Genomic DNA, 26,158 nt, shown 5'->3' with positions numbered 1-26,158 from the left:
CAGGAATAGCTTTATGCTGTTAGGAAATTAAAGACGGAATAAAAATGTAAATGCCTCAATTTTATTTAAGTGGTCCTTTGACATGCATTATCTTCAAAACTGGAACTATCTACAGAGAAGAGCTTAAGCATCTCTAATTCCAGAGGATGCATAGTGCCTGTAACAATTAAGGAATGTAGTGGACCACCCAATTCCACGCTGGACATCTGCTGTAGTGTGCCTGCTGCAATCTTCTCATCTGGAGCACCCACACGAGCAAGGCCAACACAAATTGTGTTTTCAGTAGTTTCTGTAAGAAAGAAGATTAAATGCTTAATTTATTGACTAATGATCCCATCATAAAGGAAAAAAGTACTCAAAGTGCTTAAACCTTAACACTGCTTTCTTAAACCTTCAATTATTAAATTATTGGAGTGGCTCAGAAAGAAGATTATTCTTCAAAGAAAATAAAAGCTGTATCTTAAAGATGTTGATAAGGAGGAATGGGAAGGCAGCAGAAGTAGAATATGTAATTCTTTCACGAACTGTATTCACTTTTGGGAAATGGCTGCTTCTGACTATTCTATATAAGGGATAAAAGGAAAAGATTTTCATTTTAACACTATTGAAGGAATAAACTTCTAAAAAGAGGAATAGAGCTAGGTGAATTTTTATTAGAAAAAATTTTATGTGACACAACTGAGTCATCTTTATAGCTGCTGTGAGTTTACCATTGGTTTCAATAAACATGTTTCACAGTTTGCTCTTGACTACTGTTAAGAATTCAAGGTCAAAATCACAGTTCTGCATCCTTAGATTAACCTAGATTTATGCTGGTATTCATGTAGAGCAGAGCATGACCAGTACAATGTAGCAGAGATTTTTTTGAAGCTTGACTGATCAAAAATGCTCCAAATCCTTCCACCTCGTGCAACGCGAATGGATCAAAGAGCTCATAGTTACAGAGGGATAGAAACAGTCCGTGGTTTCCAAACTGAGGCTTTCACTAAACCTCCAGGAGCCACTTTTGCACCTTCATCTGTGCTCACCAAGCTGTGCCGTGTTCAAGCTCAGCTAAATCCATCTTGACTAAGATTTAAAGCAGCCTAAATCCACTCCAGAGCAAGAGAATGCCAAGAGTAAGAGGAAGGGAGTGGAGCCCAGAAGCTCATCGAGGGGTGTGACTGGAGAGGGGTAGTAGCAGACACAAACATTGCAGTCGTATACCTGGTTTTTCTCCTTGGAGCCTCCTGTTTTGAATAATGGCAAGAAGCTGCTCTGCAGCTTGATTCACACTCATGTAGCGCGGTGGCTCATAAATCTTTCTTCCTCTGCCGTGAAGGGAAAGTAGAGAAATTTCACATATAACACATTTCATTATCCCCAGCATTCTTGCAACTTATTTCAAGAGGCCTCTAGACAGCAAATTGAACATAAACAGGCCCAGGCTCTCAGGCTGGGCATTTTAGACAAGAGTGGAATTTTTAAGGAAGACAGAAGTCTGTTGTGCTCTCGCCACACCTGTGAAACAGCTGGGCCTCCAGCTGGCACATCATTTGAGTCCTAAAAGCAAATTCAGCTGCTAGAAGCAATATGCAGGTTTTGCAGCTACTCCCAAAAGATGCATTAGGCTTAAATTCAAGGGCAAACGACTGTTTTTCTGTCAAATGCCCTGCAGACAGATGATTACAGACTAGAAATATATTCTTAAATGAAATGCTGCTTTCCTTGCCAACTGTGGAGGACTCAGTCAAACAGATTTTATTTTGAACTCCAGAATAAACAAACCTCAATGATACTGTGAGACTTCATAAACGTTAATTTAGACCAGTTAGAGCATGTGTATAAAGGAACCATTTATATTCACCACTGTCAAAACACACAGATTGCAGAGAGATGAATAAGATGTGGTAAGAGCTTTTTGAATACAGTTAAGCGAACTTAAGAGCATTTTCTACATATTGCTTATTTAACTGTTTAAAAAGGTTGGTACGTATTCTGTGTTTCACACTGTTTCTAGCCAGTGTACAGAAGAATAAATTTAGAACACTGTTTCAGATATTAATCTGTTTCAGGAGGTGACAGCAAAGGAATAACACTTCATTCACCAAGCAGAAAGGCCTACCCCATTCTGACCTAGTGCTTCTCACAGCAACAGTTACAAAAAAGATTATGCTCTGCTGCAATTCCACTCAGTTACTGTAAATAAAGCCAGGTCCTATTGCAGTGAACAAAAGAGTTCCACTCCTTGTAAGAAACAAAAGACAGCAGCCACTGAGGAGCACGAGAGGAGAAGGCAGGTAAGTTCAGTATTAGACCATGGGCAAAGAACCTTTGTTCCTTGTACAAAAAAACCCCTTTGTAAGTGCACTGTGTGTTTCTGTATATTTTCAAAATGGTGACTCACTTCATGAGATTCTCCAGAGACTGCTCCTTCACTTTAATATCTGTAGAACAAAACAGATATTAAAACACAGGTTGCCCACAAACTGCCCACTTAGTTTTCTATGTAGGTAAAAACTTAATTAACGGTTTCTATAAAATTTATAACAAAATTTTATCTATTACAGGAAAAATTGTACTGTTACATGTGTTAATTAATCAGAAAGTATTGTGACGTTATGTGTGCGATTTTACCCAAGACAGGGAAAGTTTCACAGATTTCAGAGCAACATAGCTGAATAAAAAGACAGCTAAGTATACAAATAGCAGGCATATTTACCATGGGATAGCTAAATACCAGCACATTTGGGCATACCAGGGTATTGAGGCTACTCCTAAATCAAGAGCACTTTGTGGTCACCAAAGGTAAGAGTATGACTGACCGACAGTGATTACATCACTGGCCTGCAGGAACCTGACTTTCGTTAGCACTTCCTTCCTGCCCCAATCAAAATTTAGAACAATCTCCTGTTATGGGGGAAAAAAGGCTTGGGCAAAACTGAAATAGAAGGAGTGAGGGAGGTAAGACTCTGCACAGATGCAGTTTTATGAAACTAATTGACCATAATTTCTCCAAGAGGAATTCGAATGTTACCTGTATTCAAATGTCCCCCCAAAATTATCATTTTTTATAATTTTGAAAGCTGGATACATTTTTAACCTTGGATTTTTAAAAAGTATTGCTTAATTATATCATTAACTTATAAACCAAAGTGACAGTGCAAAGCTGCAAGACTGAAAGTGCCTAGTTTACCAAATTGCATATATGTCCATGAAGTCACTTGGAATTCGGAAGTTTATCAGCACTAACCTTTTTAACATCACATTTGTTTATACAGTAATCCAGTCAGTTGGATAAACACAGTACAAAGACCAAAATGACCAAGGGAAGGATTAGTTTGGAAATGGGTAGTTTTCAGCTGTAAGTAACAATGAGATGCAGTTACCACAATAGTCCCTGAAATGTGAGATTTATAATGCGATTTCATGGTTTCCAAATTTTTACTCTCTTGCTACTATGTAAAAAAATTTAAAAGGGACACCATAGGAATTATTATACAAAATATCTAAAGAATACTTTGTTTCAACATACTGTAGCTGTAATAATCCTTGTCTGAAGCACTTGTCAGCTCATCCTTCTTTAAAACAAATTACCAGAATTCTGATTTTTAGCCAATTTTGAAAACAAACAACTTTCAAGGCCTTGGAAAGTCTGATGTGCAGTGATGCATACACATTTAAAATTGTTTCCTGCTCAGGATCCTCCAATTACCACAGACTTTGTTTTTACTTAAGATATTAATTTATTTAGCCCTGAATGATCCCAGATGTGTCTAAACTATGATACAGAGAGATATATAACTATATATACAAATAATGCAGGTGCCTTATATTTTATATGCTGGGAGTTGCATAATCCTGAAGGAGTTACTTATAGTAGAGTTTCTCATAAAGTGGCTGTCAGCTGAGGGCTGTTGGGTAGAATAAAGATCAGAGAGCACTGTGAGAGAGCCTGGGACAGTGATGGGGTGGGAGCAGGGTTCCATTTCAGCTCCATGATAGCAAGGATTTTTTAAGCACTGAAGCTTCTCACATGACAACTGCCTTTGGCCAAAAGACCCTTAGATAACTTAGGAAAAAGAATATCACCTTACAAAATACAAACGTGGTTAAAAGTATGATTTAGCTCCCCAGAAAGTTTAAGTGTGTTGACTTAATTAAGTCAACAAAAGATGGCTGCTAGTCACTGCAATCTGCTTGGGATGCTGAGCCAGATCTAGCTCAAAATCTTAGTGAACTTAAGAGCAAAAATGGACCTTCTGCTCCTATTTGACTTCTACAAAGGCATCAGTAGGGATTTTCTGAGAAGGAACTACAAAATTCCTGGCTGCTGTAGCATGAACAACGGCAAATTGACTCTAAGGACCCATGCACTAACACTCCAGTTTTTTTTTATTTTCAGAGATACATGTTAGCTGAGAACATGTTGAATCACAGACAGCATCCCGTGCCTGTCACTGCTGCCTCTGAGTGCTGTGTTGGTAATTAAGGAGCCCGGGTAGCTGCTCACCAAGTAAGCACAGGGTGTGCATTCCACTCCGCCTGTTCTTCTCGATCTTGTCAAAAAAGCTTTCTGGCTTCCATGTATCTGTCCAGAACACTATAGAAACTGTCTCTCCAAAACTGTACAACTGTAAAACAAAGCAAATGCAGCAACATGTATATGCAATAAGAAAAAATTAGGAGCATGCAATAATGTTAAAGAACAAGTAATGAACTACCTGTAAAGTTTTTACCTATCTCTGCATTCACCTTTCCAATGTATATTAAACAACTTCCAATATACCTTCTATTCTTTGTTACTTAATTTTGAAGTCCTTTTAAAGGCACAAACTTTGTAAGATTAGCACAAAAAGTATTACTTTTTATTTCTTATTTTGCTTAAGGCTAGGCAACTTCGAATAATGCCATAATACAATGTTTTGATTCTACTGATACAGTAGTATTTAATTTAAAATGACACTTTCCTGCAGATGAAAGCTCTGTCATGCAAAAGAAGCTACAGTCTAAGGAGACAGTGGATGTGAAGATCTGAAGAAAGGACAAACTGCACATGAAGCAAAGAGGTGCAACATTGTTTATGCACATATGGTAAGAAGAATATTGCTAGCAGATTGTATGTCGAGCATACCCACTGATTCTGTTCTCAGTCTTAACACATTTATTACTGTCAGTCCCTAATCTCAGTGAAGACATTTGAAGCAATAGTCTTGCCAATCACCTCTGGTGTTGCAAAAGTGAAAGTCATATGTAACCTAAGGCAATATTTGGCTTCGAAGTCTTTGTAACCAAGCTGAAAAAGGGCAAAACCATGCATCAATTTTGGTCAATTCAGCTCCGGAACAGGGCCGTCCCAGATGGATTTTTACAGCTTGCCAATGTTCTGTCTGCTCAAGCCTACCAGAGAAACAACAGCTATATGGTCTACCCTCCCCACTTCCTCTGGACTCCTGGAAGGAAAAGATGCTTTTCCATGCCCACTACAAGAGAGACGGTGTGTGCTGTTGGCAGAGGACCCTGTGTAGAAGCAGCTCTGGCAGCCCTGTGCCATTTGGGGATTTCCCTATACAGACTTATTTTACTGTGGCATTAGGTTGTGGTTTTAACTCCCTTATGCTGGCAGAACAGAACTTGAATCAAAGCAGAAACATGTTTGTTTTCAAGGGACCGAAAGCTCAAATTTTAACCATTCATGCTGATAGAAACAGAGTTTATTCAAACATTCCTGGAATACTACTGAAAACGTTTCCTCTTTTAAGTATTTCATTCTAGTGCGAGGACAAGAACACACAGTGTACATTTCACAACCTAAAGGTTCTTCCAGTAAAGTAAATACAGGTTGAACCAAATGAATTGCTCCTGATGTAACTTGTTAACTATTTCAAGACTGTGTTCTAGAAAATTTAAAAAAAACCCCATACTATGCTTTGCCTATTTTCCATGTGGCTGCCTAGAACTCTTTCCCATTTTGTACGAAATCTGAAGAAAAACTATACAAGAAGTTTCTCCCCTTCACTGTTAGAACATCTGGGAGCAAGATACCTTTATTCTCATTGGTAGTATCCCTGCAATCTTCCACAACTGCTGAAATGTCCAGTACCAACCCAACTAACTGCTTCCCATCTGCCACCTGAAAGCCACTGCAGCCATCTCCCAAAAGCAGCAGTCCTTGTTCAGGACAGAAAGTGGCCTCAATTAACCTGAAATCTTATCTTGTCCCTTTGGCATTTCAATAACCTAAAGGAGACAAACTTCCACCTCTGCCTTTGAGCGAAGAAAAGGATGGGCAGAAGTGGGCAAAATGTCACTATCTGATAGGTATTTTGTTGGGAATCAGAACTTCTAAACCACTCTGCCACATATTAAGAACAAGTTGGGCATTCAACTTTATACCCTACAGCGCTTGTTCCAATTGTTATCGTTCTCTTTTTCCATTATTCATTACAAAGATTCTCCATCCTTTTTGCCAACAAGAAGTTAAGCAAGTTATTCTTTTTGTGCAAGCCCTGCCAGTCAGAGTCACTGAATCTCTCCTTTGTTTACCAGGTTTTGCATTAAAACTAAAGTCTGAATATCAAAAAAAAATAAAATGTTTTTCTCAGAAATGGCCTGTCTACTCAGTAGAAATAACTTCAGAATACCTTCATGAAGTATTGATATCATAGAAAACTGTACTTACAGTCTTACAAAAATACACCTGTTTTCTCAGCACCTGGAAGTACAGAAGTACCTTCTACAACAATAAGATGGAATGGGACATATTTTATTAACCTCCTAGAAATGCCTTTGCAGCTTACACCCCTGTACTAACTAACCTTGTGAAGAACAGATTTCCTAGCATTAATGCACACATATTTTTACTTTAATTTAAAGAGGGAGAAATACTGCTTTGGAAACTTTCTGGTACAGCATCAGTTAGAATGCTGTGGAACTGAATCAATAAGTGGATACCTCTATTGTGCTTGACTATGTGTAACCAATTACCTTACAAACACTTCTACAGACACAAACCACTATTTCTTTCTCATCCAGCATTTGATCTCTGCAGATGTGTGACATTATGCAAACATAGGAACTGCTCTTCCACCAGGGCAAGCCTGCATTAAAGGAGCAACACATGACTGTGTCAGAACTTACACCTTTAACACCTTCCTTGTACCTCATGCAGATCAATTTTTTCCTAATATATATTCCTCTGCTGCGTTCTAATTTCTGCCTCTTGAAATCATGTGAAGTATCCAACTTTCAAGAAAAGCCTAGGTGCAGAGAGAGCAATAAATGTCAAAAATTCCACTACTGTTCTAAGGACTCAGCAGTTACAGAAGACAGTAGGTCCACTAGAGTCAGAACCCACTGAAATTAAAAAAAAATGTTCTTTCCACAGACCATAAAATGCTAAATAGGGCCCCAAAACTCCAGAAATCACACTTGTCACTGGAATAAAACTGTTCAACATGTTTGTTAACCAAGGTGTATTACAGCACAACTAAGGATTAATACCATGCTTTGAGATTGTTCAGAAGAAGTTCAATCAGGTGACAAGGAGCTGTGTGTGTTTTCAGTGAAATGATCATGCTGTGCATTTGCTGGCACAGCTTTAAAGGGAGGCAACAGCAAGTGAAGTTTCACAGCTGCCTGTGTGCTGCACTCCACATGAAGCACCTGGCATTTAGGAGTAGGTGATATCTGTTCTGTACAAGCCAAAACATCTCAAGCATCACACTTGCACTAATCATCAGATTTGTTAGAGTGCCTACATTCTGCTCAGGCACAGAAGTGCCAGAATTTCAAAGGGGCTCAATGAGATGGTTGGACAGATATTTTGTGCTCTCAGCTTGGAAACTAACCTTCTTACCTTCTCCCCAATGCTCAAAAACATCACAGAAAAATTTCAAAAGGTCATTTTGAAAGACCTCAGTCTTTGGAAATACCTCTACCCCCAACCAAGAAGTAACTGGCTTAAGCAAAGGTTTGTGCACTTAAATTTTGCAACACAATAGCTGAAAGTCGGGAAAGGAAGCCAGAACTGAGGCAATACCCTGCTATTAGAGTTTTCTGCCTCACAAAATACTGCAGAAAACTGTGCTTCAACTCAGAGTTACATCACCTCAGACCAAGCTATAACTACCAAGCTATAACTTCCTATTTTATTTACACACGTAACATGAAAGAATGATTGACAACTTTTGGTACTGAGGTGCTTGTTTTCAGTTGGTATTTTAACCCTTATGTTATTGATATTTCTTATTTTACTTCTTGTTTATATAAGCAGAAATGACTAAAAATCGAGAGGCCGAAATAAACTATGAGAGAAAAAGTGCTGTACCGTGATTTCACCTTGGAGAACCTGTGTGCAAGTGAAATTTCAGTGAAAACTACTGAGCAACTTTGTTAAAGGCCAGTCTGAAATGACATCAGACACCTGAAACTGTCCAGATCAACCATCCTCACTTAAAATGTGGCTAATCACCACAAAATCACCACAAAAATTTAGGGCATAAAAAGAAGGAACAAGGCTGAGACTAAATAGGGAAATTGAAAAAGGAAGATCTCCCATCCCATCTAAAAAGTACTAAAGCAAGCAGGAGAGAAGATGCAAAATAATATTAAAGGGCAGTAGGGCAACAGCTGCAGAGAAACCAAGAAGTAAACATTTCAAAATACAGACATTTATTTTTACAATATCTTTCCCAGAATTATTGCTGTATCAGCTGCAATGGTGACAAAGCAATTTTTCACTTATGAGCCAACCTCCTTTCCTACAATTTCAAACAGCTTCAGAACTGGTTATGTGGCAGGAGAAGAAGGTAAAATGAGCCATTGCATTTTTCAGACCTGCTACCTGTAATACACAACCAAGTACCTGAAACCCCATAGCACTGATGTGCTACTCAGCTGTGTTCTGTGAGGTGGTTGCAGGTTACACTGCAGATAGTTCTCACAGATGAGTTCTGTCTGAAGACTCTTCACAGCCTGATCACATCCCACTGACAGGAACTAAGAGGCTTTTTCTCCCAAGACTACTCCTCATTGGAATTTGGAGACTGCAGAGCACCTTGCACTATCCCAGGTTACTTCCTAATAAATCCCAATGAATATACACAGAAAAGCTAAGACACATTTTCTTTATCTTTGTCATAAGAATTCTGACATGATGCTATGCAGTGTTCATCCTCAGAAAAGCGGAAACTTAAAAGTCAGATTTTTTCCCTTTATCCTCTCTAACCCATTAACAACCCTCTAGACCATATACATTAGATTAAAGGGCTTCTACTGTTCTTTATATTATATATTTTTGCCAGATAGCAGCTTAGGCAGTAGTACAATCATCAACAAAGAGGTAGCAAGAATCAGTCAACCTTTGTTTTTGCCTGGAATTGAAACAACCACAAGCCTAGCTCTAGGTCTTTACACTACCTTATTTAGTAGCACAGGCATTTAGCAACTTCGAATGCCTCTCATGAGAACCTTCACATGAAATGGAAAGGTTTTGCCATTCACACATATGTGGCTATGACTCCTTTTTGTACTGCAGGCCAACAAATTGGCTCAGCTGTCCCAAAAACCTCCAGTCCCCTTAGTACATGCCAAAGAGAAAGGAACTGTGAAGAAAAGACATTTGGCTGAGGGAATCCCACTCCACATGATTGCAGTCTTCAGAAGGCAGCTGAGAAAATCACATAAAAGCAGCTGAAGGAAAGAGCACATTTTTCTATGGCTGCCTCTTGTATCTGTGCTTAGGAAATAGCCACTCCACAAGCAGAATAAAATTCAGCTACGAAAATACTCAGAAACTCCACAAGCAAACTTGAATAGGAGATTTTCCCTCCAAGGTAATGTCACCTTATCTTTAATAACCTTCTAAGACTCTTTCCAGCAATATCAAACAATGTTTCCTTCCCACCCTGGTGACTTAGGTTACTAATATGAAATAAAGATAGCTAAAAGAAAAATACCACAAACTGTTCTGATTAAATGGATTTTTCTGGGTCATGCCTGTTGGTGACAAATGGCACTAAGTTGGACAGCAATTTTGAGTAATGAAGTGGTGTGACTAGCACTGATTTACCTTTAATTGGCTTGAGAAAATGCCAACTTCTAAAATGCTCAGAAGCTGGTAGTAATTGAGAAAACCAAGTAGTGATGGAAAACAGTTTAACTGTCAGTGAATAAAAACCTTTTCATGTAATGTCCCTCCTATTGGAGCAGAGTGTTTTTGAAGATTAGGGCACAGAGGTTCCACTACTGCAGCTACTATAGGTTTTCTATTTGACTACAAGCACAGTGATTTATAATAGCATCCTTCAGCTTCCTTATCTTTAAGTAATATTTTTCAACTTGACACTAAAAATGTACTCACCTGTTCAGTAAAAGCTCAAAAATAATATAGTAAGCACTGCTTTTGCATAAGTGATCACCTGGTAGCAAAAAGACTATTTTCTACTTTATAACTGTAATTGTCTTACAAGAATTAACTGGACTGCAAACAAAAAAAATCAAGATGAGTCACTGAAAAAAGCAAAGGAACATGCAGATGTTTGTTCTGAAGCTATTCAGGTGGAAAGTGGGTACATCTCAAAAGAAAGGCAGGTCTCTGCCGTAACATGTTTTTTTTCCTAGCTGCCCTACCAAAATATAAAGCAAATGCTTTCAAAATGAGCAACACCACTCAAAAATGAGTGTCTCTTTTTAGTCTTTTATCTCATCCCTGTCTTGCCTCCAGCTTTCCACTTTAGTTCTAAATCCTCCTTTTTTATGTTAATGCCATTATCTCAGCTATTTTGAGTTGCATCATTCCTTCACTTGCACCACAGGTCAGTATGATGCAAAATCTTCCTCATGTGTTTGATCATCCTTACTTCTGCCTCAAAGATATATTACCAGAATTGGGTCAGAGAGAATTCTGTCCTGAAAGCATCATTTTGGCCACTGACCTTCCCAAACTAACCCAGGTATCATGCAGGTTAGGAAGAAATAAAAAATGTGTAAATTAGAGATCCTTAGTTTTCTGCCTCTTTATTCTAGGGCTAAAAGCCTTAGCAATCAGCCTATTCCAAAAAACTGAGTGTGGGTACAGGTAAAGCCTTGGAAGTCAGGCTAGCTCTGCCTCTGTTCTCAGCTGCAGTGCTGAACCCTGGTCAGACAGAGCCAAGGCAATGTCTTGCTCATGGGGTAGCTGAGCAGGGATAGAGCAGAGCTAAGCCTGTTACCTAAAACGCTAAGCTTTCCAAAGCTAGGGAACCACTGTGAAGCTGCTGATGAGAAGAGCTGGCCTGTCTCACTTGTTACCTGCCACTAGAAGTGCTCTCTGAGAATTTTGGCCTTCCCTCGAGGATGTCCCCTCTCCCTGACTTCCCTGGCAGTGTGTACACATACCAAAGTGCCTGACTGTCTTCACTAATGGTGTTTCCCCACTTTCAGAGGAGTCCGAGAGATAAACGTACCTACGTGTCAGACTCTCAGATAAGAGGGGTGAACCTGCAGAAACATGCAAAGAGGCACTGACACATGGCCACTCTTCCTGGCTTCTCCCCCCCAGCTGTATTCATTTGTTTTTGAGGGAAAATATGTTCTTCAGCCTTGGAAAAAAAAATCTGGCACAGCAAATCACAGAGCCTTATGCACAGCCAGACTAATACTTTGCTCAGTTATACTATCCCCTGCTTTCAATAGCTACACCTCATTGCATCAATCTGTAAGAACTTCCAATAAGTTCAAAAAGTTTAATTTTCAAAACCAAAACCCCATTCTTTTCTTTTTACAATCTTCAGTCTTCCAAAACAACTGCACTAATTCTGTTAAACAGGCAAGATAGTAAAAACAAAGTATTTGAAAGTCTTTACAATCTATGAATTGAAGGTAACAAACCATCACTAATGCTCTACTGACTTCAGTAACTCGCTACTGCACAGGAGAAGTGCACAACTACAACTACAGAATGCTGTTGGCTGTACAGAGACATTGCTCTGATGACAAGAGCCATGTTCTTCTCTGAACAGACTGCACTGTAGCTGCACTTACTGAGGGCCTAATCAGCAGTTACAGCTCACTACGCACATGGCTCTCAGAACAGTGTATAAAGGTGTTTCCTGTTTTTCTCAGCTAAGAAAGAGGGTTTGAATCACAATCAAAGCAAGAAAAAAAAGCCAAGCCTTTTCTGTGGTAAAGCAAAAGAGGAATCCCTCCTATAGTTGACAGCAACTTTGCAATTTGAGACACAATAACTCCAAAACTAAACTGATGGTAGGAGACAGCCATGAATGTAAAGACTGTTGAAAGAAATTATAAACTTTCACCACAACTCTAAATCACAGGCTGCTCTTTTGTAAGATACACCTCACTTGCTGTTTGTGCCTGTACCGATAACAAAGGAGCAATGAAGAGTTAAACATATAACTGGTTATCATCTGTCTGGTAATACGATCACTATTTCCTAAATGCTTTATACGACAACAGGAATGAGAAGGCAGCCCCTCCCAAGCCAGAGAGGAAAAGGGGACTAATGCCAGAGTTTAAAAAACAGACCATGTTTCCTTCATAGTCTGTTCCCTTCAGCATGGGATAAGGAAATAAAATAGTAAACTAATCTCCAAAACTCTGCATAAGTGAAAAACTTTATGAATTGTTTGTAATATACTCCCAGTTAGTTTTCTGGTCTTTCTTTCAAGGAACCTAGAAGTTCTGTACTCTTCCTTCCCATGCCTGGCTGGAGTTGTGGGGGAAGGAAACTTTCAGAAAATTAGGAAAACTCTTTGGGCTTTGCATCTTCCTTCTGAATAAGCGTAAGAGAACAGTAAAAAAGACAGTGACCAGTAGAAACTACTTATCAACAGTCAGATAGCAGAAGCAAACTTTCCACTACCATGAAGCCAAAAGGGGAAAGAGAGAGCCCCAGCCCCAACTCCTGTGTTACCCGCCCCAGTAAGTGCAGTCATGCGGCAGCTGCCATCTGTCTCTGCATGTACATTTTAGACACCAAGAAACTTATTTCCTTCCTAAAAGATAATTTTGCCCAAGTCTTGCAGCAGTAGGCAGGTATCACTGAGAAAGGGCTCACAGGAAGAATGATATAGAGTGTGAATGCTATGCTGTGTTCCCTTTAGCATTAGCATTCACCTCTTGCAGCAGGTGTCAATGCACTGTTGTTGAACTGCCAGATCAGACACGGCTCTCAGATTTCTAATCAAAGCCAAAGATAATACTCAACTTATTGCAACAGATTTTCTGCTGTTGGGCAGCATTGTTAGTTCAATGGCATTCGGAGTACTGGAGTTTGTCAGGGGAAATTTGATGGTACCAGTTGTTTGCTGAAATTAAAACAAATTTTGTTATTTTATGTACAGCTAGGAAGGAATTCCTCTTTCAGTGATGAAAAGTTATTGTTCAAACCCTCAACTCTTGTCTATAGTACATTTACATTGCTGTGCTTGGTAAAGTGGGAAATTGGTTTGGGTGTTCCCACACACGGGGAACCATTCTGAACCTTGAGAGGGCAGGTCCTATGTTAAAGAAATGAATGAAAACAAGAAGGGGAAACTTCATCTAATTTATATGTGATTAGTTATGATTCATACACTGCCATAACATTTTTCATGCAGGAAAAGTAGTAATGGACCTATACATGTGTAAAAGGAACTATTTTCTTGGGGAACACTAGACCTTTTCTACTTTAGCCATTCAAGATGCACAAAAACTGTAATTTGTTTGACGAGTCCTTGGCTGGGCAAATCCCTCCTCTCTCATCAGATGGGCAGAAGTGGAGATAGATCGAACTTGGAGAGAAAGAATGTATCATATACGAGACTTTGGAATTAGTTATGAGTTGAACATATAGACAAGCTTGTGCATCTGTTTCTTTTATGACAAGACCAGCATACTTCTCAACAGGATAACAACCTTATTTAAGAGTAAACTTATCAGGTGACCATGAGTAACACAAGGAAGCCAACATGAGTGAAGTTTTATCTGCAAAATAACCTTAAATATCAGGGTCTCCTGGGGCAGAGGAAAGTTAGAAAGCAGAGAAGAATAAAAGTGTTACTACTCATTTTCATATGTGCTCGTCAAAAGGGACTTTTTCTGACATGTTGCATGCTGAAAAGGAAGTGTTAACAAATTCTGCTACGGATCTTCAAAGCTGAGACTGGAACATGAACTGCCACAGCAGTAAAAGAGCTCACCAATTCTAAGCTTAGCAGTTGGGAAATAATATATATGTATATACAAAGTATGCATATATATAATATATGCATATACAAAAATGTTACCTGTAAACCACAGCAGCCCACTGCATTCATTATTGAAGCATTATGAATGACCTTGTAAGGAATCCCCAATTTTACTGCACGTAGTACTAAATCACTGTGTGTTGTGGCCCTGTGTTAAGAAAAGAAAGGAATTAAAGATTGAAAAGATGGAAGTTACCAAGTGTTACCAGCATAATAGTTTGTTTTGAAAGTGAAATTAAACCCTTCACAACAAGGGCAATGCAGAGGAGACAAAATGGTGACAATATCCTGACCAATTGTTACAGGAAAGTAAAAACTCCGGTAAGGTTTCCATATGTCATCTTCCCTAGCTGAAATCACAGGCATCTTCAGTATATTACAGTTCTTTGCAGCTTTCTGGCATCATTAAAACTGTAACACGAATACAACTGTTACTTTATAAAGTAGCTTTGGCAAGTACTTGAAAAGGAAAGCTCCATTTATCCTTTGTCTTCTGCAGGTATCTGTGGAACATGTGTTGAACTGTAAAGGTCAACTCTATTTGGCACAGACTTCCACAAAACTCCAGTACTGCACAGCCGGGCCCTCTCCCATCTGCACCAGCACGTGCCAGGAAAGCAACACAGTCAGACAAGAACTCCGAATGCACAGGGGTGAACTGCAGGCACTACTCAGAAAAAACGTCCTTAGACTAAATCACCTTTCATAATATTTAACTCAAATTAACAATGCCTAAATCTGAGTGATCAAGTTTAATCTGAAATAATTAAGAAAATTCTCGTTAAGTTTCAGACTGAGTTAAATTTGGCTCCAGGTCTAAGACTCAATAAACACCTTGCAGTGAGTGACTACTGCAAAAATCACTGGGCTTATAGTTATGCAATTGAGATTAGAGCCCTTCTAAAATGATAAGTATATAGAGATCAAACAAATCCTTGAATTGCAATGATGTTTACATGTGTATTTGCTCGCACGCGTGCTTATATCATTCCCAAGATGTACCACAAATTTCTGTGTGGCGGTTCCAAAGAAGGAAGGAAAGGAAGAAATAGCATATGCCCATCAGAACAATGAACTAGGAAAACTGCTTTCACCCTGGCCTTGTGCAGTTACCCTCACAGAATTCCCCTGAATTTAGTCTGATAATTTTGACCCTGTGTGTCTGACCAGCACCAGTCAGCAGGTGCTCCAGACTGGAACACAAATATGGCAGCAGCTGGCAAGGCTGTAAAGATCAATACTTTTAAAAGAAAAATCAATTCACTGAAAGAAAAAAAAATGAGGAATCTGAATTTGTAACTCTGAGGCCCTTATACAAATAGGCTCCCAGACCTGGAAGAATGCAGAAAAGTGATCTAAACCAAACACTTTAGTTAGTAAACAAACATTGCTCCTGACTTCCATAAGCAAAGGTGATTTAAGAATGTCTGATCTAAGAGAAGTTTTACAGCCTTATGTTATTCCCTTCCCATACAAAGGACGAGGAGCACTGCAGGATTTTGTGGTTATGCTAATACTGACCAAGGGATCAGCTGGCTTTATTCACTAAAATTTGCTCCAGCCACTATTTTCTCCCAGTAGATCTATCTATAATGACTGTAGCTAAAAGCAGAAGTGCCCTCATGAGCACTCAGCTAATGCCAGCAAAGGCTTCATGGAGTCAGCCCTCTGCACCCAAAACTATAGTAGTATTTTCTGTCACTGATACAGATTTTAAGTTTTATGGGTAGTAATGATACAAATATTAACACCAGCCTAGTGTGGTGGGCTTTCCACTGTTCCACGGAAATTGCCAGGTTCCTGCAAGCACATCCAGAGCTGTTACCACACACGCAGATAAAAACTTGCAGTGAACACAGTGAGGAGGATGAGGGGGCACAGCTTGCTTTATTGCTTTAGCCATTAACCACCACCACTTGAGATTTCCTAAGGCTGCCAAGTACTCTTCTTACCTGCAAAGAGACTGGAAACTCTATGATCAGCTGCAGTCACGTGACTTCTATCATCCTTTCCTCCCCTGTGGCTTCTCTTAGGACAGAAACCTTCAGTATTCTTTCCTAGTAACCTCACAAACCCCTAAATCCTTAGGGCTCTATGTGGGCACAGGAGCAGTTCTAGCTGCACTATTAAAAGCTAAGAACATAAATATTTAGAGAGAAGCAACTCACTCAAAAAAAAAGGTAGTTTTCTACAAGTATGTAGTTCATTAACCAGAACTGAAGTATTTTGACACTGAAACTATTGATAACTGAGACAGCTCAAAATATTGCTTACAAGGGTACAGGTAATGTAGCTCTACACTCTACATGAATCCTAATTTCAGTGTAAACATGTACTGCAAGTATAATTAATATTTCTGAAATACAGGATCATCTGCCCATAATAACTAGCTTAATATAATATTCTCTTGCCAATTCCCTTCAACCTGTATTTACATAAATTATCTGCTTTTGACAGATGTGCACACTGCTCCTCTTTTTCATAAACTCTCTATTTTTTCACTCACAAATAAGGTGCCTAGTGATTTGATTTTTCTTGTGCCCCTTAACACTGTGGTATAAATCTTGAATCACCAGCTGGAGACTAAAAGCTCTTCTGTATGGCTTGACAACACAGATTGATGATGCCTGACCAAAGAGACAGAAGGACATCCTTCTGGTGATAGAAAAAGACTATGCTTCCCAGCAGGAATAAAAAGTGGAAACAAAAGGCTTAATAGACCAACATGAGAAGACATGTATAACGACATAAGTGATTTAAAAAATTGGCCTATATCAAAGCAGAACCACTGTACAACCAATAATCTGTATTCATTCTAAAACAACTGAGCATAAAAGCTGCAATTTATAAGTACAAACAGAAACTAAAAGAATACTCCTCCAAAACAGCACATTTCTTAATTATGGGATATCCTAAAATTTCTTCTGTTAGCAAACAAAACATGAAACAAAATATTAATTGTAAATTAATAGAGAATAAAATTATAATGAATGAAATTATAAGTGTGTGCTGAAGGAAAGATTCATGCATCCACATTCCTATCTATAAGAAACATCTGGGCAAGAAAACTCCAAAGCAAGATAAAGTGTAGGCAATTGCATGTATATTTGTAATACAATAAAGGGTATGCAGGCATAAAAAAGTGCTTCTGGTCTGAAAATCAGCTTCTTCATAAAGAATTACAGTTACGGAGTTGGCTTCTTCCTATTGAAAAAAAGTTATCAAGCTAGAGCAATAATTCAAAAGTTGCTTTATCTTACCCAAAAGGATCCCCAACTACAAGAAAAGCGACATCACAAACATCAGCTTCTTTTAAAAGGGTATCTGCTTCTTGCTCCACCATTTCTCGGTCAGCCAAAATCAATTCTTTTCCATAAAACTCTTCCTAGAAATTGAAATTAATATTAAGCATCAGAATAATACAGTTAGGAGTGGTTTTGTATCTCTCTGGGTGCTCACTCAGGAACATGGATAATGGACACTGGAATAGCTAACTTTAATATTCTCCCCAGCAGTCTGCCCCAGGTCTTGGAGAACCTCACCCCAACTTGGCAGAATGCCTGAGCTTCCCATAAAGCAGCTCCTGAGCTGATAAAAATCAAACACTTTATTCTGATACTGACTTCTTTTTTTTATGTCTTCTGTGTCAGCTGAGAAGCTGCCCCACAAGTAGCTCAGTCACACCTGCATTCTGAAGGTGCCTGGCTGGGCTCTTGGTACAGTTAATTTAACTGGCCGTCGTACTGTCAGGCATCTCCCCTCACAGTCTGAGCCTAACTGCTTAGCTTAGTTATAATTCTGACGTCAAACCAGATACAAACACCACACTAGCTATACAACAACCTGTTTTTTTCAGATTTTTCCTTAGAACATTTAAACAAACCACATCTAAGGAATGATTTCATATTAATCCTTCGCCTTCAGAGTTCTCTTTAAGAAATACTTTACCATGTATACAGGTGAAGATGCATTTGCTCATTTCTTTCACCTTTCCTCAGCAGCTCAGTAATCATTGTGTCTCTTTGTATGTTTTAAGTGCCTTTATTTCCCGAATCAACTTCACATATGTAATGAAACTTCAGTTAGTTCTAGAACATATTGTCTGACCATACTGAACACATCTGTCTCTAAGTCATGTGTCACCATGCATTTCACATCCTCTATACATTTTAAGGTATATTTTCCAAGGCAAAGACCAGAAAAGGTGTTTTTGTTCTAAGTAGTATACAGAAAATTTGGGTGGAATTGTGAATATTAACCAATATAAATAAAGAATTGATAAAACTATTAAGTCATTTATGGCCCAGAAAGAAATTTTTATGACTTCTGTGACTGTGCCCACAAAGGACAGTGAATTGATGAGAGAACCATCATACTTGTACAGAAGTGGAGCAGTGCTTCCATAAAAAAATCCATCCCATAGCCAGAGTACTAGGTATGGGACTCTATAAAGCAAAGCCCTCGGTAACTCCACATCCATTTGGGTGGGCTTATCATTGCACCAGGCTGACTTTAGTCCGATGCTGCAAACAAATGCACACTACAGAACATATTGGGTGCAGTCCCAGGAGCACACCTTTGTTTGTTTTCATCCAAGGGAATCTATTTGCATGCTTTGAGACTACTCCACAATGCTAATCAAAGCATGCTAATTAGAGAATATATAGAAAGCACCCTCCTGGCAACGTAGACTCACTGGGAGGCCACTGGGTCCACACAGTTCTTTCACCAAACTAAGGGCCAATTTAGATGGTCAACATCAAATAGCTTCAAATACATGTTTTAGGCCAACAAGATAAACTAAGCAAGTCATGTCACTTGAATTTTGAGGTCTGATTTTAAAAGCCTCAGTATAGAAGGATTTCCAGAAAATTTCTGCAGGAAAGGATCTGTTCTTTACTTTTTTAGAGCTTTCCCATAACTTTTCATGCTGCTTAGGAGAGATTGACCTTCAGATCACTAAATAAACCATCCAGCATTGTCACTTGTCTGCAAACTGGGCTGTATTATAAACACTTGGTGATTAATTCCTGTATTTCCTCTTAGGTGGTTTCAGATAAGGTATCTTTTACTTTGTTTTTATTGATCACTTTTCCAGTTATCTCATCTTTGGGACTTCAAGGTTTGCAAAAGACTTAAAAGAATAAAAAAACATAACAAAAGCCCCCAAAACCCAACAAAATAACCACACCAAAATATTCAGCATTTCTCCATTATTCAATGTTTTATTTTCAGATGGCTAGGAATTCTTTTTTTTTTTTGAGAGAGAAAATGCAAATTTTGTGAAGTAAAAATACCCAAGTAACCTTTTCCATTTAGCAATTTTCCAACTATCAAACAACAAAGAATATTTTGTTTTAATGGACTGACTACAATTTAGATTGCTTCAGTGTACTGAAAAGAAACATAAAAACACACAGCATATCTTCATTCCAAAATACAGCAGATAAACCAGAGACGGCCTCAAATATTCTAGCCTACCTTGTATCCAGAAACCATGTAATGCTGACTACAAGCTAAAAGTCTCACATGCTGTATGTATATACAGGTATGCATACAGGTACATTATGGCTGTACAGCACCCAGGACCCAAACAGCATCTCTGTACAGTACTGCACAGCTTCCCGGGAGGAGACATCCCTGTTTTGTGGGCAGGTATGGTCTTTTGTTGGTATTATTTTGACATTAAACTTCATGTTTCTGTGACCACCTATGAACCCATCAGAGTTACAATTTGTACATTTGACTACTGTTGTCTTCTGTAAGGTTTGTTTATCTCCATGTTGTTCAACAGCCCATCTCTGACTGAACTGTACCTGTTCTGGGAGTCTCAACCTGGTGAGACAGCTTGGCCCACGTGGAAACATGGAAACGTAAGACAGTCAACTTGTTATTCCCAGCAGTCAAGCCACAACGCCTCAGGTTGATATTGAGGCCCAGGGCTTCAAAACGTGTTTTATTCTGATATGTCTTTTGGGCTTTTTTTGTTTTTAAACAGATCAGACATTTTTCTAACCACGTTCTCCACGATCTGCACACATTGGGAGAATTTGAGATGAAAACCAGTACAAAGAGTTGAAGGAAGGAACATTTTATTTTTGCCGCAGTCTTCTCGCAAGGTAGCAAAGCAACATCTCCTATAAAACGTAGTGTGTGAGGGTCACGTACCTCTTCCTCCCCGCTGACCCCCCAGCCCCAGCGCCCGCCTCGCCCCGCGGTCCGAGAGGCCTCGGGCCCCGTGGCCGGACCTACCAGCGCTTCCTTGCCCACCGTGAGCACGGACGTGTAGGCCTCCAGGTACACCCTGCGGCACCGCCTCACCGCCTCCAGCCCCTTCACCGTGATGTCCTTGGCATCGCCCAGGCCCAGCCCGACCAGGTACAGCATGTTCGGGGGGCCGGGCAGAGCCGCCACCTGCCACGGGAGGCAAAGAGAACAGCGATCAGCCGCGGCACTCCATGGCCCGTCGGGACCCGGCCCCATGGGCAGGGGGACGGCCCAGCTCCCACCTCCTCGTATCCCGGCCCCCACCTCCGCGCTCCCGGCTCCCACCTCCGCGCTCCCGGCCCCCACCTCCGCACTCCACTCCCACCTCCTCGTGTCCCGGCCGCCCCTCCGCGCTCCCGCCTCCCGCCCGGCTCCCGGCTGTCCGCGGCGCGGGCGCAGGGGCCGCCGGGAGCTGTAGTTCCGGGCCATGGCGGCGGCGGGCAGGCCCAGGCCAGGCGCCGGCCCCACAGTGCCGCTCGCCAGCGGCCGCAGCATCCCGGTGCTGGGGCTCGGTAAGTGGCGGCGGGCCCGGCCGAACCCGCCTCCCTGCCAGGGGCGTTGTGAGCGGGCGGGGGTCACCGCGGGGCCCGGCTGGCCCGGCCGGCCCGGCAGGTTCGGCGCTGCCTTTGGCCCGCAGCCGGGCTCGCCTCGGGGCAGCCCGGGCTAAGCCTCCTGCCGAGCTGCCCGTGCCGAGCCGGGCAGGCCCGGTGCTCCTCCGAAAGCCCTTTTATTGCCCGGTGGAGCTTCGTGCTCCTGCTGAATGGGACCAGCAAGGCGTGCTGGGACACGGGTGCTGTTCTGCGGGGACAGCAGCCCTCCCCTCCCCTTCCCTCGCCTGCCCCGGGGCGTTGTGCCGCGGTTTGGTGTTTTGGGTGTGTTTTCTTACGAGGTTTGGGAGCAGACTTTTCTTTAGTGCAGACTTTCAAGGCAGGGTTAATCTTACTGCACCTGTTGCAGCTGAGAACCAGCATAGGAATCTCGGCTCGTGAGAGACGCAGGGCCTTGTGGTTGTAGCAGCATTTGGCCTGTGTGTGTTGAAGAATTAAAATGCTGTTAAACCCTGGCAGTGTATCAGAATCTGGGGTGTGATTATTTTTATTTTTTTATTATTATTTCTTTTTCTTATTGTAAACTAAGGTTTGATGACATTATACTGAAACTTCACAAATGTGTGCTTTTGGTTGTTGCTCATGCAAATGTGTATGACATTTTTAATATGTTTTTAGGAGAAAAAAATATGCCTGGAAATATGAAAATGCAAAAGGGAATTAACTTTTTTTATAATTTACATTTAATTTTATCATCAGTTGTTTAGTGAGAAATTCTTAAAGAATTCATTTTCTAAAATGTAAACATGGGGAAAAAATGAAAAGTCATTTTAATACTGCATTAGTTGTCTGAATTAACGCTAGTTCAGGAAAGCTGTTGTATTTAGTCCTAGGAAAACAAGGCTATGTGCTAACCAGAATACAATCCTGCAATGAGAACTTAGGTATGAAAACATTTAAAATTTGAAAGTTGGGGTTTTTTTCTCTCCCCCCCCGCCCTCAACAAGCAAAATGTGGTATAAACCCAAGGTTGACTTGCAGCAGAATGCTCCTTTTAGTTGTCTGTAGGAATGTCAGGTTTATACTGTCCTGAATTACAAATTCATCTAATTAGTGGATTTGCTAATTGTTCAAAAGAGTCAAACTATTAAATTATTGAAGGCCATTTTCCAAGTCAGCATAGGGCCATGTGAGCAGGGGAGGGTTAATAACTAATTCTGTGGTGCCAGAGCCCTGCCCATGCTGTAGCACAGCAGATAAAGAGACTGTGAACTCTCCCAAAACAGGAGCTGTAGCAGAGCACCTGGAAGGTGTGCCACAGAGAGGCAAACGTGGACCATACACACACCAATGACCATTGCACACTTGGCCAGAGCATTTTGGGTTTCTTTGAATAACTGTCTTTTTATACAGTTGACATTAATTAATTTTTATGTCTTGTAAGGAGTTAATTTATCTCTTGGTTAAAACCTCCTATTTGGAACAGTATTTGAGCCTCTCTTTCTTTCTCTTCTTAAGACTGTTTCCAGAAGTCTCTTTGATTCATAACATATTCTAAAACATGATTACCCTTCCAAGTTAGTCTTTCATGATACCATTTTATCATGGGTAAATTCAGTATCCCAGATTTTCCAGTTTTTTTACATAAACATACAAATCAAAGGCACTGGTGTTCTTTGTGACACTGGAGTTAATCAGTCACACAAGTATGGAGCTAAGCTATAAAACAGAATTGCCCTTGTGCTCTTTTTGTCTTTATCCTATGAATGTGAACTGACTTCAGAGCAATTATTTAGGATTTTCATTAGTATGAAGGAAGGCAAAATTAGAGCTGTGGATTTTAGAGTGAATTAAGCCACTTAAGTCAATAGGAGTTGGTCTTTGATTTTAATAGGGCTGGGTTTTTATCCAGAAAGGCTAAGCAGATAAAGCTTGTAATGCTTGTTTCGAAGTATCCAAAGTTATTTGAGCTGCACATAACAAAGTCTGAGCAATTCACCATCATCAGCCAAAGATTAAAAAAAGAAAAGAATTTGGAAGTCTGCAAAATGTTGTTAACTGCTTTTACTGTGTGTTTTTGTGCATGCATATATTCATAAACATGTGGTATGTGTTTACCCAGTGTATGAATTTACTATTTTAGTATCTGTTAAGAATACTTGATGCAGCTGTCCCTTACACAGTCATTATGTAGTGAGCAAAAGGGTCTGTGTTGTTCAAAATTGCTATTTTTTTTTGTTTTGCTGTTTGGTTGGTTGGTTGGTTTTTTGAGGAGTTGGTTGGTTGGTTCTTTTAACTTGTAACACTTTTTGCCACTTTAGTTCACTTGGGGATTTTTTATAAAATTAAAGAAAACATAAATAGTAGAGAATGGACTCGGTTCTCTTCTGTCCATTGTTTCAGTATATGCTGAACGGTGTTTCAGACTATATATAGAATAGATTTTTTTTTTTTTGTTGGAGGTTGTAATATTTCTTAGGTTATGGGAAGAGTAAACTGCCTAGAAGGTAGCCAGGCAGAAAGACTCCTTTGTACTCTGCACGCAAAAGCTGCTGCTCTCTGTCCTATCGCCGTCTTGGTAAGTCCTGAGTTGTCTGTTGTTAGGCCTGAATTCAAACTGCAGTAAATGGATAGTGGCATACAAGAGAATCAAGTTTGAATTTTTCTGACCCAGTTATTTCTGTCAGATATGGCTTTCAAGGAGCTGCTCTTGACTTACAGTGGTGGTGATGTCATGAGCAGCAGGATTTGATTCCTTGACTTCACCTATCTCGTCTTGCTGTAGTAACACTTGACATATTGCTTTATATATTCTGCAGATCTTGCAGGATCTTGTAATAGATAGGAATCAAACAGGTCATTTTAAGAAATCCTTATAGGTGCTTCAAAACACTGAGAATTTTAGAAAAGAAGGGAGGAAAAAAAGTTCAAGGCTTGCCACCCTCGCATTTGTGGTCAAGCTATAAGTACCACGATATGCAGCCCAATACAATGGGATCTTTAAGTGGGTGTTCTCACTTCACTATTATTTTCCATATTAATGATTTATTTTTGTTCCAGGCTTTCTGATTAACTAATGTTTGCAGCGCAGAAACTTGGCTATAAAGTAGAGAAGAATTTTCTTCAAAGAGGATGCATTCTCTGCAAGGCTATTTTCTGCAGGATTTGAAATTTGTTTGGTTGTCATTTCTTATCCCTCTAAACATGCAGACATAATTGTTATATGTTCTCTAAAAGACAACTTTCATAGATATTTATGTTGCCTCTATTGCTAGATCATCTTTCTAAAAGCTTCAGAGAGAGAAATATGCTGTTAAGATGGTTTCAGCTATCCAGTTGTGTCAACTGGAACGCAGCTCAGACAGGTATGCAAGTTATTTCCAAGTGATGAAACTCCTTTTGTAGTAGCTGGGAGCTGAAGTAGGGGACAGGTAACATGCTTCTTGGCCAGAACATGTTACTCAAGAGAGTGCAACAGCAGCCTAGGATGGCATTCTGCCAAAAATACCTGTTCTTTCTGTTCAAGCTTCAGTTATCAAAAGGTGTTTGTGGTGGTGTTTTTTTTAGTTGGGTTTCCTTTTTTTAAATGGCTTTCCATGTCACAGCTGCTTTGGCTCCCAGATTTGTGTAGGAGAAGTTCAGTAAGTTGGTTTGATGCAAAAGGGGAGACGAGAGGAAGGATGTTAGTGGTCTTTCAGTAGGTTACCGTTCTCTTTCTGGCGCTCTGCGCTCTCTTACACAAACTGTTCTTACTGAGGAGGATCCATTTCCATTGAAATCTCCTGTGAGAAAGATGAATTTTTACTTCAGAGAAGGCCATGGAGCTTGCAGAAGTTATGTTCTGTCTGAAGGGTTACTTGGAATAACATGCCAAATTCTGTATATCCAAAATTCCATATTTACTTCGATGCATATTCATATTGTGTTTTATCTGTCTTGTGTCCAGCAGAAAGACAAGTCTACTAGCAATGATAAAACAAGCTGACTTTCCTGAGATACCAAACAATTATAAGACAACCCACCTTTGTGTTAGAAATATGTTGTATAGCTAAAGTTTTAATTAAAAAATAAAAATAATCTGCATCTTGTTTATTGCATGATTATAAAAAGTGTTGGTAACTTTATGTTTCTCATGGTTTAACATTTGTGTTAGCCCATGTTATTCATGTGCAGAGAGTCAGGCAAGTTTACGGTCAATTTTCATTACAAAGGCTGCTTTAAACTGGGGTGGGCTCAAGCCTAAAATGAATTGGCATTTTGGCCCTAATATTTGTATGGTGTCAAACTATACAGTAGCTCATAATGGCTTTAGATTGCTTTAGAAAAAGGATGTATTCACTATCTTGCTAATAAGATAGCTATAATTTCTTTCCATGTTTTTAAGGCTTTATTAGTGTTTTAGAAATATAGGCAAATAACTGATATAAAATGTGATGCTGCTTTGAAGTTGATGTAGTTACACTTTTTCATAGGAGCTACATGTATCTTAGAATCAGGTACTTGGAGAGCATTTATACAATAGTAGAAAACTACATATTCTTACACTGTCTTAACTGCAGGATACTTGATGCTTCTCTAAAGCAGCATCCTCAAAAATGGATCACTCCTCAAAATGGTGCACACAGTATCATCCCCATCAGGCTTTGGAAAACAATGAATACAATTTGAATTGTTCACACTTACATGCTTACTGCTGCTAAGCAGGAAGCCCCCACTTAGAAAGTTGTCACTTTTTTTTTTTTTTTGGTTAAAAGTCTGAGGGGTGAAAATGCTACCATTTAAAGCATTTGATTATAATTCAGTAGCACAAGGGCTTCTCTTCCTGTAACTGAAATATTAGGAAGCTTTTTCAAGGTCATGTGCTGAGTGGTTGACGTCTCTTAAGGCTTGTTTTGGCACTTTTTATTGAAACTCTCTTCATGCCCTTGATATGGTAGTTACATTCCCATTAGAAGAGGGTTTTTTTTAGTGTGTTTTTGTTTGTTTGTTGTTTTATTAGGGGTTTTTTTAGAGACAGTAGTAATTAAATTCAGGTGAGTTTGTCAAATAGTTAGTGATTGCTATTTGACCAAATGTGCTGGTGATACCGAAAATTCACAGACTGTTTTTGTGTAAAGTTGCTTTCTATGTAAT

The 26,158-nt window shown here is 39.8% G+C and overlaps 2 protein-coding genes across 11 annotated transcripts in view; one reads left to right on the top strand and one right to left on the bottom strand.

Moving 5' to 3' along the window:
- Positions 1 to 39: 39 nt before the first annotated feature.
- Positions 40 to 20,865, bottom strand: DPH5 (diphthamide biosynthesis 5). 4 transcript variants are annotated; one of them, XM_064664588.1, is made up of 8 exons: positions 20,803 to 20,865; positions 20,463 to 20,624; positions 17,471 to 17,595; positions 14,250 to 14,358; positions 4,493 to 4,613; positions 2,387 to 2,426; positions 1,207 to 1,310; positions 40 to 289 (listed from the first exon to the last, which is right to left on the bottom strand). In XM_064664588.1, exons 2-8 carry the CDS (start codon positions 20,595 to 20,597, stop codon positions 66 to 68), a joined length of 858 nt encoding a protein of 285 aa, XP_064520658.1. In that variant the 5' UTR covers positions 20,598 to 20,624; positions 20,803 to 20,865; the 3' UTR covers positions 40 to 65. The 4 variants fall into 4 exon arrangements, with proteins under 4 accessions (XP_064520658.1, XP_064520657.1, XP_064520656.1 ...); XM_064664587.1 differs by having other exon boundaries at positions 20,784 to 20,856; XM_064664586.1 differs by having other exon boundaries at positions 20,763 to 20,824.
- Positions 20,853 to 26,158, top strand: part of LOC135418862 (uncharacterized oxidoreductase ZK1290.5-like) — a 45,396-nt gene continuing 40,090 nt past the window's right edge. For all 7 annotated transcript variants that reach the window (XR_010432708.1, XR_010432707.1, XR_010432704.1 and 4 more), the window contains exon 1: positions 20,853 to 20,989. Coding sequence is in view for 2 of the 7 variants with exons in the window: in XM_064664595.1 (XP_064520665.1) it covers positions 20,905 to 20,989 (85 nt within the window). In the remaining 5 variants the exon portion in view is untranslated. The remainder of the gene's footprint in view (positions 20,990 to 26,158) is intronic.

Source organism: Pseudopipra pipra, chromosome 9 (genome assembly GCF_036250125.1).
Source record: "Pseudopipra pipra isolate bDixPip1 chromosome 9, bDixPip1.hap1, whole genome shotgun sequence".
Taxonomy (NCBI): domain Eukaryota; kingdom Metazoa; phylum Chordata; class Aves; order Passeriformes; family Pipridae; genus Pseudopipra; species Pseudopipra pipra.
The sequence above is the reverse complement of the archived record's forward strand: the minus strand, read 5'-3'. Positions and strand labels throughout refer to the sequence as shown.

Bases quoted from the DNA above. Each gene is read 5' to 3' on its own strand.
- DPH5 (XM_064664588.1), bottom strand. From the start codon at position 20,597: ATGCTGTACCTGGTCGGGCTGGGCCTGGGCGATGCCAAGGACATCACG. The intron at 14,359-17,470 runs GTAAGATAAAGC...TTCTTAACACAG, and splicing joins GTAGTTGGGGATCCTTTTGG to GGCCACAACACACAGTGATT. The intron at 4,614-14,249 runs GTAACATTTTTG...TTTGTTTTACAG, and splicing joins TGGGCTGCTGTGGTTTACAG to TTGTACAGTTTTGGAGAGAC.